Here is a 14,978-nt window from a genome sequence, read left to right on the forward strand (position 1 = left end):
TTATTTTGAATGTCAAGCTCTGCTCCTTCTATTAGTGTTTTGTTTTATTTATTAACCCACTGTGTGTCTACTGTGTCATTATTATTTCGTGGATGAAATTTATTCAACTTTTTTTTATTTTAGGAATCTAGTTTGTATGTAAATATGATGATTGTATAACTAATTTATCATCCTAACAAAGGATACTTCTGAGAGTGAAAGAAGGTGATAATAATCACAATGCAAAATAGGCTTAATAAGACAAAACTGTGCTGAGCAGATTGGGATGTCCGTAAAAGCCATATTATTAGAAAATTACACAGTTTAAGCTAATATCAATAGCTTCAATTTTTCTTTAAAAAATTATTTTTTAAATGTTATCATTTCATTTAGCCATTGCTATATTATTTCTGGATTTAACTTCCAGTCTTACAATCAGGGTAAATGAATATATTCATTATATTCAGAGAAATTAATGAAGTTGGTGTTACAGTCTGCGGGGAGTCTGTTTTGTTTTGTTTTGTTTTGTAAAACTTTCAGTAAATCTTAATGAAAGTGACTCAGATAATTTAAGAGTCCCCTTTACATAGGATGTTCTGCCACTGGCATTTCAGTTTCAGACTTTCTTAAGGAAACTTGACTATTTAGACAAATTTGCCTGTCGACCAAGCTCAAAATATATTACTTTTGATTGAGTAAAGGCTGGTGGGCGCACTTAACCTTGCAGTGTGTCAGGTGCTGAGCCAGGTTATTTAACATTATATTCTTAATCCTTACGCCAAGCCTATGAGAAGTAGAATTAACTTCCTGAAGCTGGGGAAACTGAAGCAGAAAGATTAGGAGACTTCTGAAGTCGCATAGCCAGTCAATGGTGGCAGCAGGATCACAACCCAAGTCAGCCTTACTGAAGCGTCCACACATTCTGCTAGAGACCTCACTTTTTTCCTCATTATACCTTCTGGAAGACTGTCTATTCCTTATTACACCTTCTGGAAGACACCTTCTGTTTTTATTTCCTTGATCTAAGCACAGGAGAGTGTGGTGTGTGCCATATGTTGTGTGTGTGTTACTTTTTACATTTAACTCTGTTGTTAATTTTGTTTGTATGACTCATGGCCATTTCGCCTTTCCATTTCTTCCTTGATCACCCCCATCCCCCATTGGATCTGGCAGAAGAAGCCTGTGAGGAGGAGATATGAGCCATATGGGATGTATTCTGATGATGATGCCAACAGTGATGCCTCGAGTGTTTGCTCGGAGCGCTCATATGGCTCCAGGAATGGTGGCATTCCCCATTATCTGCGGCAGACCGAGGACGTAGCAGAAGTTCTCAACCACTGTGCTAGTTCAAACTGGTCAGAGAGGAAAGAAGGGCTTCTAGGCCTGCAGAACTTACTGAAGAGCCAAAGAACACTGAGGTGAGGCCAAGGTTGTGGATGAGGATTGAGTCCCATATCATACTTACCAGATACTTAAATGGATTCCCTGCCATCTGTGGAGTCCTCATACAGTCAGGTGCTGGCACAGGCCTTCCCGAGACTTTGATATAGGCAAATACTTTATAATTTATTAGATTTATAAAATAACTGGTTGCTTGGTCTCACTCATAGCAGGAATTTAGAAAACCTAAATAAGAGACCAGGAAAAAGACTAGTCGATACAAAGTAAAAATCAAAATCAACAAGCAACTATAAACCAGAGACACACTGTGAAGGCGGGGAGAGAGGGGCGGGGAAAGGAAGGACTATAGTCAAAATAAGGGGGGGGGGGTGCAATTGTATGGGGATTATAACCAAAATGAAAATGCATACATTGTGCAAAGATGAAAAAAGATGTAAGAATTATATAAAATAAAATATTTAAAAAATAATAACTGGTTGCTTTATGGTTCACATTTGTTTAGTAGGTATTATTTGAGAAATCTTGGTACAGCTTATGGTTTAGATTAAAAAAAAAACCTGCAGATTGATATGGTTTGTTAAACTTCAGAGTTGTGGATAAAATGATGCAAGTCTCAGTCTAAAATTTTTGAATGCACATATGCATATATACATATATAGCAATAAATATGCATAGTACAGACATTAAAATAGAGTACTTTAGAATAGTAATACGTTACCTCCAGAAATAAGTTGATTAGCATTGGTCTAAACTAGATTGCCTTGTTAAAAATGTTAAAAGTAAACCGGTAGCTACTCATGACCCAACTGTCTCATCTGTATGAGGGGGGAATACTCAGGGATGGTTTGGGGAAGAGATGACACTTCTATCAAACCTTGAAGTAAAAAACGGAATTCAGTAGTAAAGGATGAGAAAAGGAAAAGGGGCACTGATGTGAAATAAGTGTTTGCTTTGTTTCCAACACATTGTCTGCAGGGTGCATTCTCTAATCTTCTCAGCAGCCATGTGAGATAGCTCTTATCCTGTTTGACTAACATGGATATAAGGATATCAGTATTTTGTCTGTGGCACAAATGAGATTAAAATCAGGTCTCACTGACTCCGGAACCCATGCTTTTCACAGTTTATCCTATTATCTTTCATCTGTGACAGAGAAAACAGACCTAGAATGAAATGATCAGGATTCAGCTAATGGCTATGAAACTTCCACAGATGTGAGCTTGGGTAATACCTCTCTGACACTCGGTTTTCTCATCTTAAAATGAGAACAAAACTATCATGGCTCTTTAATTTCATCATGAATTAAGACAGTTCATTTATGAAAGAAATTTCATTATATGAAAAGATTTCTAAAAGGACAGCTATAACTAATCTTAGTATTGACTTACTAAATTTTGTTTCCATTTTTCCCCTCCAGTCGAGTAGAATTGAAAAGATTGTGTGAGATCTTCACCCGAATGTTTGCTGACCCTCATAGCAAGGCAAGTGTGGGAATCGTGCCTTATTTACATCCCTGTCTGCATGACTGTGTGAACTGTGTAAAACACTGCTTAAGAATGAGAGATAATCCCCCATAATGAAGGTTAGACCTTAAAAATTTAACAGCAGTTCAGCAGTAATTTGTGACATCTTTTAAAACTGGAATTCTTGGAAACTTTACATGTCCGTAAAGCTTCAAATGAAACACTGTGTTTCAAGTTAAGAGTCTTCATGGAGAGAATCAGATGTAGTCTTTCCTCAAATGATTTCGAGGCCCTCATATTAGCCAGACAGTGGGCTGGGTCCCAGAATATATTATTGTATTATAATGTAGTACCTTTAAAAAAAATTAATGAAAAAAACAATAAAAAAAAATATATATATATATTGTATCCCAAGAAGAATTTTTTCCATATAGGATAAGATTTTAAAAGATTAATGGATTTCTTTGTAAACCAGGTTAGATTATTTTCCCCTAGAACTTGTTAGATAGTGGCTGCTTCACTGGCTCTTGGGGGCCAAGAGAACACTGAGGACTGTCATTTTAACAAGGAGTGCCCGCTGAGGGGAAAACACCCACAAGTATGGGACCACTGAGTACCGAGGGGAGTCCTTTGCAAAAGTTTTCTTGGATCTAGATTTTGATTAAATACCATTCTTTGGGCGGTTCAGTTAGTTTGCCCTCAGAAGCTGTTAGATGATAAAGAAAACAGGTAATAAGCTATTAGGAAAGTTAAAGTGTGAATAAAGAACAGGAACAAAAGGAGAAATTGATAGAACCTCAGGTCAGTAGAAGCAGATCTTAAATATTTGACATGTAGGATTTAAGTAGCTAAAATGCAGTTTTCGTAGTTCAAATGACCCTTTTTACGGTCACACTGGAAGAAACAATCAGAGCCAGGGTTTGTGATCCAGCTAGTTACTATGATCTCCATTCTTTTCCTACTCTTCTTTCCTCCTGGGAATTGTCCTTGCAGTGTCAAGCATCCATCTATCCCTCCATTTATGAAACATTTACTGAGTACCCACTAGGCTAAGGAGACAGAAAGCAAGATGGAATCCCTGCTTTTTGAGATGTTCATGGGAGTGTAAGAGAATGAATGCAGGCCTTCTCTCTCTATTTTATTTTATTTTATTTTATTTTATTTTATTTTATTTTATTTTATTTTATTTTATTTTATTTTATTTTATTTTATTTTATTTTATTTTATTTTATTTTATTTTATTTTATTTTATTTTATTTTATTTTATTTTATTTTATTTTATTTTATTTTATTTTTTTTATTTGGTGGCAGTTATTCTCACTCAGTATCAGTCTTGAAGCATGTCTTAAAATTCTTGATCCTGGGCCTCCCTGGTGGCGCAGCGGTTGAGCGCTGGGTTGCGAAACTGCGCGCGGCCTCTGCGGCGCCGGTTCGATCCCCGGCTGCTCCCCGGCCACCGGAGGAGGGTCCCACATGGCGTGCAGACCTCTCCTGCCGCCCGCTGCTCCCCTCAGCAGTGTACTTCGGTCCTTCTGCCTGCTCTGCTCCCCGCTCTGGCTCTGGTGAATTCTCTCACCCTCCCGCACTTCTGACTGTACCCAGTGCATGTATAAACAAAACAAACAAACAAAACCAGCAAAACAAATAAATAAAGCATGCCTCTATAAAAAAAAAAAAAAAAAAATTCTTGATCCTCACAAAGTTAACATTGACGATATTAATAAAATCCAGGAAGGCTGAGTTTAAAGACCACACATATACAAAGATAATTATCAAGATATTTTTCTGAGGTAGGATTAATTAATAGCAGTTAAGATTTAAATCATACACCTACAAGTCATAAGATTTATAGCATAAGGGATATTAGATGGCTTTGGACATTGATGGAATTTCTGTTACCTGTCACCTCTAGATTGCTGATTCAAAACCAGAATTTGAGGATAAAGAAGGAAATTTGTTTCCATCAGAAGGCTCTTGTACAGTGAGTTTGGAGGTCTCAGTTTAGTTAACATTTGCTCGCTGCCTATGAGCTAAATCAGGAATCCCACAACTGGGGCTCACTGACTTTTTTTGAGTTCTCTATCGGGAGACCCCTGGTGGTTAATAGTTGCTGTGCTAGATCTAAGGAGGTATATGATGGCTGGGTTTTCCCAGTAGAGCTAGACTCATTAACCAAGTAGGTAACACAGTGCTACTTAGCGCTCTGAAACTGCCGCAGATATATTCTACTGTAGACTCTATCCTACCTTCGAGAACAGTAATGGTTACACAGCAGCATGAGCGTTATGTGAATTATCAGTATCTTTTACTCTAAGGCATAATCTTTCATACTTTATAATATTGGAATTGGTATACCTCAGATGACTGAAATGAAAAGAAATATATACACAAGTGTTTTTTCCTCATCCTATAATAGAATTTGTTGAATGCTAGGTAATAAACAATAATAGTATAGCATTATAATGTTTAAAGTCCTTTTTTTGAAAGAGAAAGAGGCAGGCCTCCAGTACTAAATGGATACTTTTCAGCAAAATTAGTTTCTCTTTGTACTGAATTTTAAAGGCAGATTGAGGGAGGGGATGGTGTTTTATCACTTTGTAGTCTCTTCAGGTCTTTAAGAAACTGCATGAAAATGGTATTAATTCACAGTGGACTAACATAGAATTTGTTTTGTTGCATGGCCTGGTTTGCTGTGGAATTCACAACAGAGAGTAAGTTTCAATCCTGTTTTTTTATCTATTTTATTTAATATATTTGCCTTCTATGCTATGACCAGTTGTTAACGTGTTCTGAGAGTGGGAAAAACTAGTATGGGCACTTTTAATGTTTTATAGACTTTGGAGGAAATCATGAATTAAGTATGTGAAATGTTGGGTTGTCATTTGTGTCCAGGTTTTCAGTATGTTTTTGGAGACTCTTGTGGACTTTATAATAATTCACAAGGATGACTTGCAAGACTGGCTTTTTGTTCTTCTCACACAATTACTTAAGAAAATGGGAGCAGATTTACTTGGATCTGTGCAAGCAAAAGTTCAGAAGGCTCTAGATGTCACACGGTAAGTGTGTTAGTGGCCAGGCCATTTATAACTTGATAACTGTGTCTTGTAAAGGATTGTTACAGTGAGGTTAATTAACACATCCTTCATAATTACCTTTTTGATGAAATGGGGGTGAGAACATTTAAGATGTCCTCTTGTAGCAACTTTTAGGTATTGAATTATTGTTAACTATAATTGCTGTGCTTTACCTTAAATCCCCAAAACTAACTAATGTTATAACTAGAAGTCTCTATCCTTTGAATAATGTCTCCTTTCCCACATCCCTCTAGCCCATGGCAACCACCATTCGACTCTTTCTATGAATTCATCTTTGTTTTTTCAGATTCTGTATAAAAGCAAGATCTTGCAGTATTTCTCTTTCTCTGACCTACTTCACTTAACATAAAACCTCAAGCCTCGTCCATGCTGTTGTTATCAGGATTGCCTTTTTAATGACTGCGTAACATTTTATTGTATACATACACTACATTTTCTTCTTCTGTTCCTCCATCAGCAAACACTTAAATTATTTCCATGTCTTTGCTGTTAATAAATGATGCTGCAGTGAACATGGGAGTACAGATAGCTCTTTAAGATAATGATTTCACTTCTTTTGGATATATACTTAGAAGTGGAATTGCTGGATCATGTGGTAGAGGAACTTCAAGGAACTTCCATACTGTTTTCCATAGTCACAGTTTATATTCCCACTAGCAGTACATAAGGGTTCCCTTTTCTGTACATTCTTGTCAGCATACTTAGCAGTGACATTTTGGCACCAGCCATTCCAGCAGGTGTGAGGTGATACTGCAGTATGGTTGTGATTTGGATTTCTTTGTTGATTAGTGATGTTCATCTACCTTTGTGTAAACTCGAGGACCATTTGTGTTGCCTTAGGAAGAATGTCTGTTAGGGCATGGTGAGGGCTGAACTGTTCTGATGTTACAGGACTCTCCAGGTGGTTTCTTTCCATTCTCTTCTGTCACCGAGGATTTTCATTACCCCCTTAATTATCTCCTCTCTAACTTGATTCCCATATTCTTTTTTTGACATGTTAAATGCCCCACCAACCCATGAAATGAAATACCCATATCTTCCTTAAGTTGGTGTTACTTTTGTGAATGACTAAGACAAATATAAAGCTTTGAACATTGATTTTCTTCTCTTTAAAAAACATTTGAGAATATTTATATCCTTCTGAAGACCTTACTTGGTGTTTCTAATACTTTAACTTCTTACAGTTCATCCTAGACATTTTTCTATCCTTATATTATGTAGTTTTCCTGTTCATCTGAAGAGGTTTATTGGCTCAAAGATTGATAGCACACTTACAACAGTTGTAGTCCTTCTAGCTGTTGTAAGAAAAGAAAAGCTGCCCAGACTCTAAACAATATGCAAAAGACTATGTGCTGCTATTATTTAGAGACCTCTTATCTATTGCCTCTAAAATTTTAAGTGCCCATCATATAAGCATTTGAAATTAAATGATCTCAAAAGATACTTTGTAGTAATGTGTTTATGATTTGGTGGAGGATGGAGAAAAGTATGTCAGATCAGGTAATTTTTAAATGAATTAACAATGGCTCCTACAGCAAGGGAAATAATTGCAAAAATAAACTGTTGGGGTCACCTTAAATTAGAAAGCTTTTACACAGTGAAAGGAAATATAAGTAGATTAAAAAGATATCCTACTGAATGGGAGACAATATTTATACTTTTACACAACCAACAAGGGGTTACTATCCAAGACACACAGAAAAATTTATTTAATAGCAAAAGAACAAACAATCCAATTAATAAATGGGCAACAGATATGAACAGGAAATTCATCAAAGAGGATGTCCAGAAGACCAGTTGACATATGGAAAAATCTTGAACATCACTTTTAATACGGGAGATTCAGGTCAAAACTGCAATGCAAAATCATCTCACACCCATGAGAATGGCACTTGTGAAAAAGACCCACAAGAACAAGTGTGAAAGAGGATGTGGAAAAAGAGGACCCCTAATACATTGTTGGTGGAAATGTAAAATGGTGCAGCCATTTGGAAAATGGATATACATTAAAAAACTAAAAATGTGAACAGCATGACCCAGCAGTTCTACTTTGGGGCTTCTACCTAAAGAATATGAAACCATCAACTCAGAAATATCACATGCACTATAATGTTTACTGTAGCATTCTTTTCTTTTCTTTTCTTTTCTTTTCTTTTCTTTTCTTTTCTTTTCTTTTCTTTTCTTTTCTTTTCTTTTCTTTTCTTTTCTTTTTTAAGATTTATTTATTTTTATGCAAGAGCTGGGATATAGGTCAGAGATGCGGGAGGGTGAGAGAATTCACCAGAGACAGAGTGGGAAACAGAACAGACTGACTGAAATACACTGCTGAGGGGAGCAGCGGGAGAGACGGAAGAGGTCTGCTGCGCCATGTGGGAATCTCCCTGGCAGGCTGGGAATTGAACCGGCGCTGCAGAGGCTGCAAACAGCTTCAAAGCGTCACACTCAACCCTCTGCGCCACTGGGGAGGCCCTTCTTTTTTTAAAAAAAAAAGATTTATTCATTTATGCATACAAGAACTGGGGTACAGGCCAGAGGTGTTGGAGGTGAGAGGATTCACCAGAGGCAGAGCGGGGAACAGAACAGGCAGACTGAAATACACGGCTGAGGGGAGCAGCCGGCGAGTCAGGAGAGGTCTGCTGCGCCATGTAGGTAGCTCCCTGGCGGGGGATCAAACTGGTGCTGCAGAGGCTGCAGACAGCTTATAGGTTGTGTCTTAACCCCTTGTGCCACCAGGGAGGCCCTGCAGCATTATTTTTCAAGCTCTATACCAAGTAGAGCTCATAAGCATTTACCCAGCTAAAACCAAGGGGTGTAATACAAGCAGCTTAAGCCAAGTCAGGATATGAAAAGATTTTGGAATTGAAAGTGTTTCTTGCATAAGCAATATTTGGAAAGGTATCTGGATAGAAAAAAAGATGAACAGACTCCTAAAAAAGGCTCATGGAATTTTTTTTCCCTAGTTTATGACTTAATTTTAACATAGCATACTCAAAGTAAATTTAATATGTGTTCTGGGACTTTCAACGAGACTTTCCTTTCCCTACATTTTCTGTGTAGTATTTATATAAAATGAAAAGTACTATTTTTAAAAATGTGAGCAGTCTCACTTTTATATGCACTAATCTACAACAGTATATTTTGGCTTCTTATATTATTGCATAACAATGTATACTTTTTTTTTAAACCTAGGGACTCCTTTCCCTTTGATCAACAATTTAACATTTTGATGAGATTTATTGTGGATCAGACTCAAACTCCTAACCTCAAGGTCAGTAACTTTTTGTCGCTAATTTCATAGTGTCGCCTCTAGAGGTTTAGATTTGCTTAAATTTTCTTTTTACATTAATCATATTTGATTATTATGAAAATTCTTCTGTGGGCATTCTTGTCCATCTCTTGTGAACATGATTCCATTTCTCTTTGTTCAGTATCTAGTAGAGAAATTGTTGGTTTACTGGGTAGGGTTACTTTTAAACTGCCAGAAAGGTGTACTATGTCATATTCCTACCATCAGTATATGAGAGATCCATTTTTTCTGCATCTTACTGGCATTTGGATATTACTACTCTTTTTATAATTAATTTTTAAAAAGATTTATTTATATAAGAACTAGGGTACAGGCCAGATCTGCGGGAGGGTGAGAGGATTCACCAGAGACAGAATGGGGAGCAGAACAGGCAGGCTGACTGAAATACAGTGCTGAGAGGAACAGTGGGCAAGACAGGAGAGGTCTGCTGTGCCATGTGGGTTTCTCCCTGGCTGGCCAGGATCGAACCCGCGCTGTAGAGGCTGTGGACAGCTTCACAGTGCGGTGCTCAACCACCTGTGCCACCAGGGAGGCCCTATAATTAATTTTTATACTAGAAAAATGTTCTGTGTTTTTTTTTTTAATATTAACATTCTGACTCATGAAAATGAATTGGTACATCTTGTAGAAAATCATACCAATAATAACAGGACTAAATTTGAGGGAAGATGTGTGTTAATTTGAGGTAGGTATGTGCATCTTCTGTTCTTTGATCATTAACTTTGCTTAGTGTTTTAGGACAGACCCTTTTTTCTTGTGGTGAAAACTAATTGAAACATCACTGGAGAAGTTAGGGCATAATTTCAGATTTATGGTTACTGAAAATGTTCCTATAAGACATGGCTTAGAATGCAGACAGAACTTATTACAGAGTTGAATTTGCTCTCCCAGAGCTAGAAATCCCACAGGCCATCCCACCTGAGCTACTGCCCTGTAAATATCTTGCAGCATAAGTAAGGATAACTTCTCGGCAGTCTGAAAATGAAGAGAATGAGTTGCATACTTTTCTTCCTGTTTACAAACTTGCTAGTCATTCATACTTTTCCCCCAGTGGGTGCCTCTCAAGATGGAAACCTAAATCCAGGAGAAAAGAGATGTCCCCTCAATAATGTTTTCTTTTATCCTTGTCATCAGCTCAGAATTGTATTCAAAAAGTATACTAATGTTTATAATTATTGCATACTTCAGGTCAAAGTTGCAATCCTGAAGTACATTGAGTCTCTCGCTAGGCAGATGGATCCAACAGATTTTGTAAACTCCAGTGAGACAAGACTTGCTGTTTCTAGAATTATAACCTGGACAACAGAACCAAAGAGTTCAGACGTGAGAAAGGTATGTACAAGAGAGCTAAGGCACGACTTAAGTTACAGAATGTTCTTAGAATACTGATATTTTTATTACTAGGGAGTATTCTCCTTATAAATCTTTATCATGTCTTTCCTGTGAAAGCCAAGACATTGCTATTGCACCGTTATCTTCTCTCTAGCTCCACCTACTTCTAGTCTTTGAATAATAAAATGAAAATCTAAAATCTTGTAGACTGGGCTATGGGTTTTCTTAGATATCTATTTCACATTTTTATAATGTGAAAGCACCAGTGGGTTAGTTTTTCTTCAAGCACATTGGTTTCCCTTGTGTCCATTTTGTGACATGTACTTGGAAGGTGGCATTACAGATCTGAGCCTACCTCACCACAAGGGACCTGGCAGTAAAATCTAGTTGAAAATTTGCTAAAAAGTAAAATGAATTCTTCAATTTGAAAAGGGCAAAAGTTTCCGATTATACACCATACTTGGAACATACTTTCTTTGATTTGGGGAAATTAGGTGGGAAAGCCCAATTAGATTTTTGAGACACTGTAATAGCAAGGTGGTGCTTTATTGTTTTTTTTTTTTTTTTTAAATAGGCTACTTCTAAAATAGCACATTGGGAGGCCTATAACATAGTAAAGAGTGATGTGTACTATTATTTCTATTACTGGGTAATACTCTATATCTAGATAGTATAAGGTTTGGTTAATCAGTATATGCAAAGGCATTTAATCAAACCCTGACACATTGTAATCCCCCAAAAAAGTATAAGTAAGTTGTTGTGTTTGTATTATTCTCTCCTGTCAATGTTAAATCCTGTGCCCAAGTTACATGTGTGCCTATCATTCTTTTTGCTTTTTATGTAAGCTTACTAGCCTTCAGTATTCTAAAAGCCAGATTTCTCAGTTCTGCTTTCAAACTAAAAGCACTTGATTTTGGTTGTTTGTAGTTGTTGAATATTGCATTTTTTTCTTCTATACTAGACTCCTTACACAACCATCCCTACTGATATAATCCTTTGGCTATGTACCGATATAGTCCTTTCGACTACATTGACAGAGAAAATGGAAAGGATGATCCCAGCATATTTAGTGAGGTTGTCGTATATCCACGGGTATATGAACACTTAGCTCCTTCTCTAAATGAAGTTCAAGGAGGAGAAATGAAGAATTGTCTGAAAGGTTTCTTCAGGAGTAAACTAAGATGTTCATGCTCTAGGAACACTGGCAAATCTTAGTAAGACACTTATTCAGATATCACTAGTATTTTTCAATTTGTGGTTCTTTTCTAAAATTTCTCAGCATTATCCAAAGAACATTTCAAAGGTGGCTTTTAGTTAAACCATTAAGCTAGTTTGGATTAGGGAGGTGCAATAGCGTGGCTAAATGATCTGGTTGGTTTGAAATTCAGAAATAGTAATTTTGAAACTCTTAAGATCAACCAAAAAATATAAAAACCTCACGTGCAGCTTTCTATTTTTAGTCATAACACATGAGTTATGTGCTTCTGTGTGAGTATGTGCTTTTATGTTAAATGTTATGTAAGTATTCCTTCCTGTGGTGCTAAAACATGTTGTTGTTGTTTTTTTTAAAGATTTATTTTTTTATACAAGAATTGCAGTACAGGCCAGAGGCAGGGAGGGTGAGAGAATTCACCAGAGACAGAGCGGGGAGCAGAACCAGGCAGACGACTGAAAACACTGTTGAGGGGAGCAATGGGCGAGACAGGAGAGGTCTGCCTTGCCATGTGGGTAGCTCCCTGGCCAGCCGGGAATCAAACCCGCACTGCAGAGGCTGCGGACAGCTTCACAGCGCTGTGCTCAACCCACTGTGCCACCGAGGAGGCCCCTAAAACATGTTTTAGACTTGCACATTAATCTGATTAGAACCTGTGTGGGAGCAACTAACTTTGATAATATCCATTTTTCATAGACATGCCTAATAATAATTTGAACTAGAATTTATAAATCAGGACATTTGAGGAAATTTTTCCCTTAAGATATCTTGCCTGGGCTCTAAAAACCTTAACTAGGTGAAGTCAAATATGGTTAGAATTTTAAATTTATTGCTGGAAACCACTTGATTCATTTGCTGCTTGAATAATCTTCAATATTTAATTTAATCATTTTGGCTTATCTATTGCTGCTTCACAATGCCTGTCATCATTGGCATTTTACTTGTGATGCTTGCTGTTGCTCCTTCCCTGTCGCGATCATAAGGACTATTTAATACCTCATCTTTACACTGTCCAAGATCTTGCCAAACCAGCCAGGGTGTTGTTTGGCTCTTGAATCTCATCTACACTGACTGCTTTCTTGCTGACTGTAAACAGAGAATATTCTCAGTTAATAAAGGCTATCTGCCATCCCTTATCAGTTTGCTTCCTCAAAGACATCAGAATATTTGAAGAAATAATGTCCCAAAACCCCACAAATTTTATGGAAAACAAGTATCTAAGAAGCTCAGCAAACATTAAGTAGAATTAAAAAAAATACTATCCATACCTAGACACATCACAATCAGAGTACTAAAAGGCAAAATAAATAGAGAATCCTGAAAGCAACAAGAGGGAAGTGGCTCCGCATATCCAGGAGATCCTCAGGAAGAAAAGTAGCTGGTTTCTCTTCAGAAACCATGGAGGACTGAAGATAGTGGGGCAACATTCAAAGTGCTGAAAGAAAAAAATAATCAGCCAATAATCCTCTGGTTATAAAAACTATTGTTCAAATGTGAAAGAGAAGATAAAGCCATTGGGAGGTTCTCACTTTCAATTTTCTCGTCTCTTAAGGATTCACCTGATTTGGTAAGACCCACCAGGATAGTCACACTTGAGTCAAGTGATTAGGAAGGGACTTAATTCCATCTGCAAAATACCTTCTGCCTTGTAACATAATTTGGAGTGATCTTCCATCATATTTGGGGGGCCTACTTATTCCCAAGAAAGGGGTTATGTAGGACTCATGGGGGATTCTTGTGGTACCATACTGAGAGTTTGTCTGCCAGGAATCTTGCATAATTATTTGGTAACTCCTTAGCTTTTATTCAAACGGGGAACTTTTTTACTTGACTCTGCAAATTGTGATGACGGTCAACTTAGCAGTTGCATCTTTTCATTCTAGGTGTTCTCTGCATTTTTTTTTTTTAATCCAAGATATTTGTGACTCTAGATTGTTTCCATTTCAGTTGTACACCTCCTGCACTAACTAGTAAGGCATGGCTGTTTAAGTCAAATTGGTGTGTTAAAGTATAGAATTCAAATATTTCTTTTTTTAAAAAAGATTTATTTGTTTATGCATACAAGAACTGGGGTGTAAACCAGAGGTAGCGGGGGGTGGGGGGTGAGAGGATTCACCAGAGAGAATGGGGAGCAGAACAGGCAGATCTACTGAAATAATCTGCTGAGGGGAGCAGCAGGCGAGGCAGGAGAAGTCTGCTGTGCTATGTGGGTTGCACCCTGGCCAGCCAGGGATCGAACTCGAGCTGCAGTGGCTGGTGAAAGCTTGATAGCACTGTCTTTAACCCCTGCACCACCAGGGAGGCCCTCAAATATTCCTTTTGTACAATTAGTATATTTAAAAATTATGACATGGTATATATCAGTCTGCTCCAAGGTCTGAAATTGCCCTTATCATCTTATTTTTTACACTTGATCTTAGCCTAAAAGCCAAGAAGTGATTATTATTCTTTTTTATTAGCTAATTAATTTTTAATTGAGGTAATACTTAGATTACCCCCATCAAGTATAGCCACCATAGTGCACCCACTACCAAATCACCCTTGGTCCACCCCACAGTCTATTGTGTGTCCTTATCATTTTAAAGTTGTAACAAATAAATCAAGGACCATTTTAGTCTAGAAAATCAAATGCACTAAAGATGTCCTTCCTTACTAGTCTTTTAAAAATACACATGTTTGTTCCTTATCTTTCATTTTTAGACTTACTAGAATGTTATATCAGGTACTAAGGAAATATTGATAATTTAAAGCACTTTTGATCATGAACCACATTGTCCTGTTGGTATCCTGCTTTAAGAGTATGATAGCCCTGGAGAATACTAATATTATCCACACTGTACTTCAGGAATTTGCAGACAGTGAAATTAATTACCCATATTTTTAAGATCAAAAGCACTTTTGAAACATTTTAAGCTGATAAAACGCTGTTTTTTTTAACATTTTAAATGTTTCCCTTTTTATCTCAGTGTTTTGGCATAATTTACATTGGAAAAAAAGAGATTCTAAATATTTAAGATACTTTGAAAGGAGGGAAAAAACACTACCAAAACTAGACCACAAGCCACTCACCAGGCAGGTGTGCCTACCAGGTTGGGGCTGATTAGGACTAGGTGAAAAGCCCCACCTAGGTTTTTTTTAATAGGCCTACTTTATTCCAAGAGGAACCTTTTTCATTTTTTGAGTGTGGG

General features: G+C 37.2%; 1 protein-coding gene across 25 annotated transcripts in view; it reads left to right on the top strand.

Moving 5' to 3' along the window:
* The window catches only part of CLASP1 (cytoplasmic linker associated protein 1), a gene marked incomplete at both ends in the record, with an annotated part of 222,317 nt that overhangs the window by 166,509 nt on the left and 40,830 nt on the right, over positions 1 to 14,978 (top strand). For 21 of the 25 annotated variants that reach the window (XM_084229869.1, XM_084229891.1, XM_084229892.1 and 18 more), the window contains 5 exons: positions 1,153 to 1,397; positions 2,798 to 2,867; positions 5,736 to 5,899; positions 9,128 to 9,206; positions 10,434 to 10,577. In XM_084229869.1, the coding sequence (XP_084085995.1) occupies positions 1,153 to 1,397; positions 2,798 to 2,867; positions 5,736 to 5,899; positions 9,128 to 9,206; positions 10,434 to 10,577 (702 nt within the window). The remainder of the gene's footprint in view (positions 1 to 1,152; positions 1,398 to 2,797; positions 2,868 to 5,735; positions 5,900 to 9,127; positions 9,207 to 10,433; positions 10,578 to 14,978) is intronic. The other 4 variants (XM_084229882.1, XM_084229884.1, XM_084229874.1 and 1 more) reach the window with 2 other exon arrangements.

This window comes from Talpa europaea (genome assembly GCF_964194135.1).
Source record: "Talpa europaea genome assembly, chromosome: 1".
Lineage (NCBI taxonomy): Eukaryota > Metazoa > Chordata > Mammalia > Eulipotyphla > Talpidae > Talpa > Talpa europaea.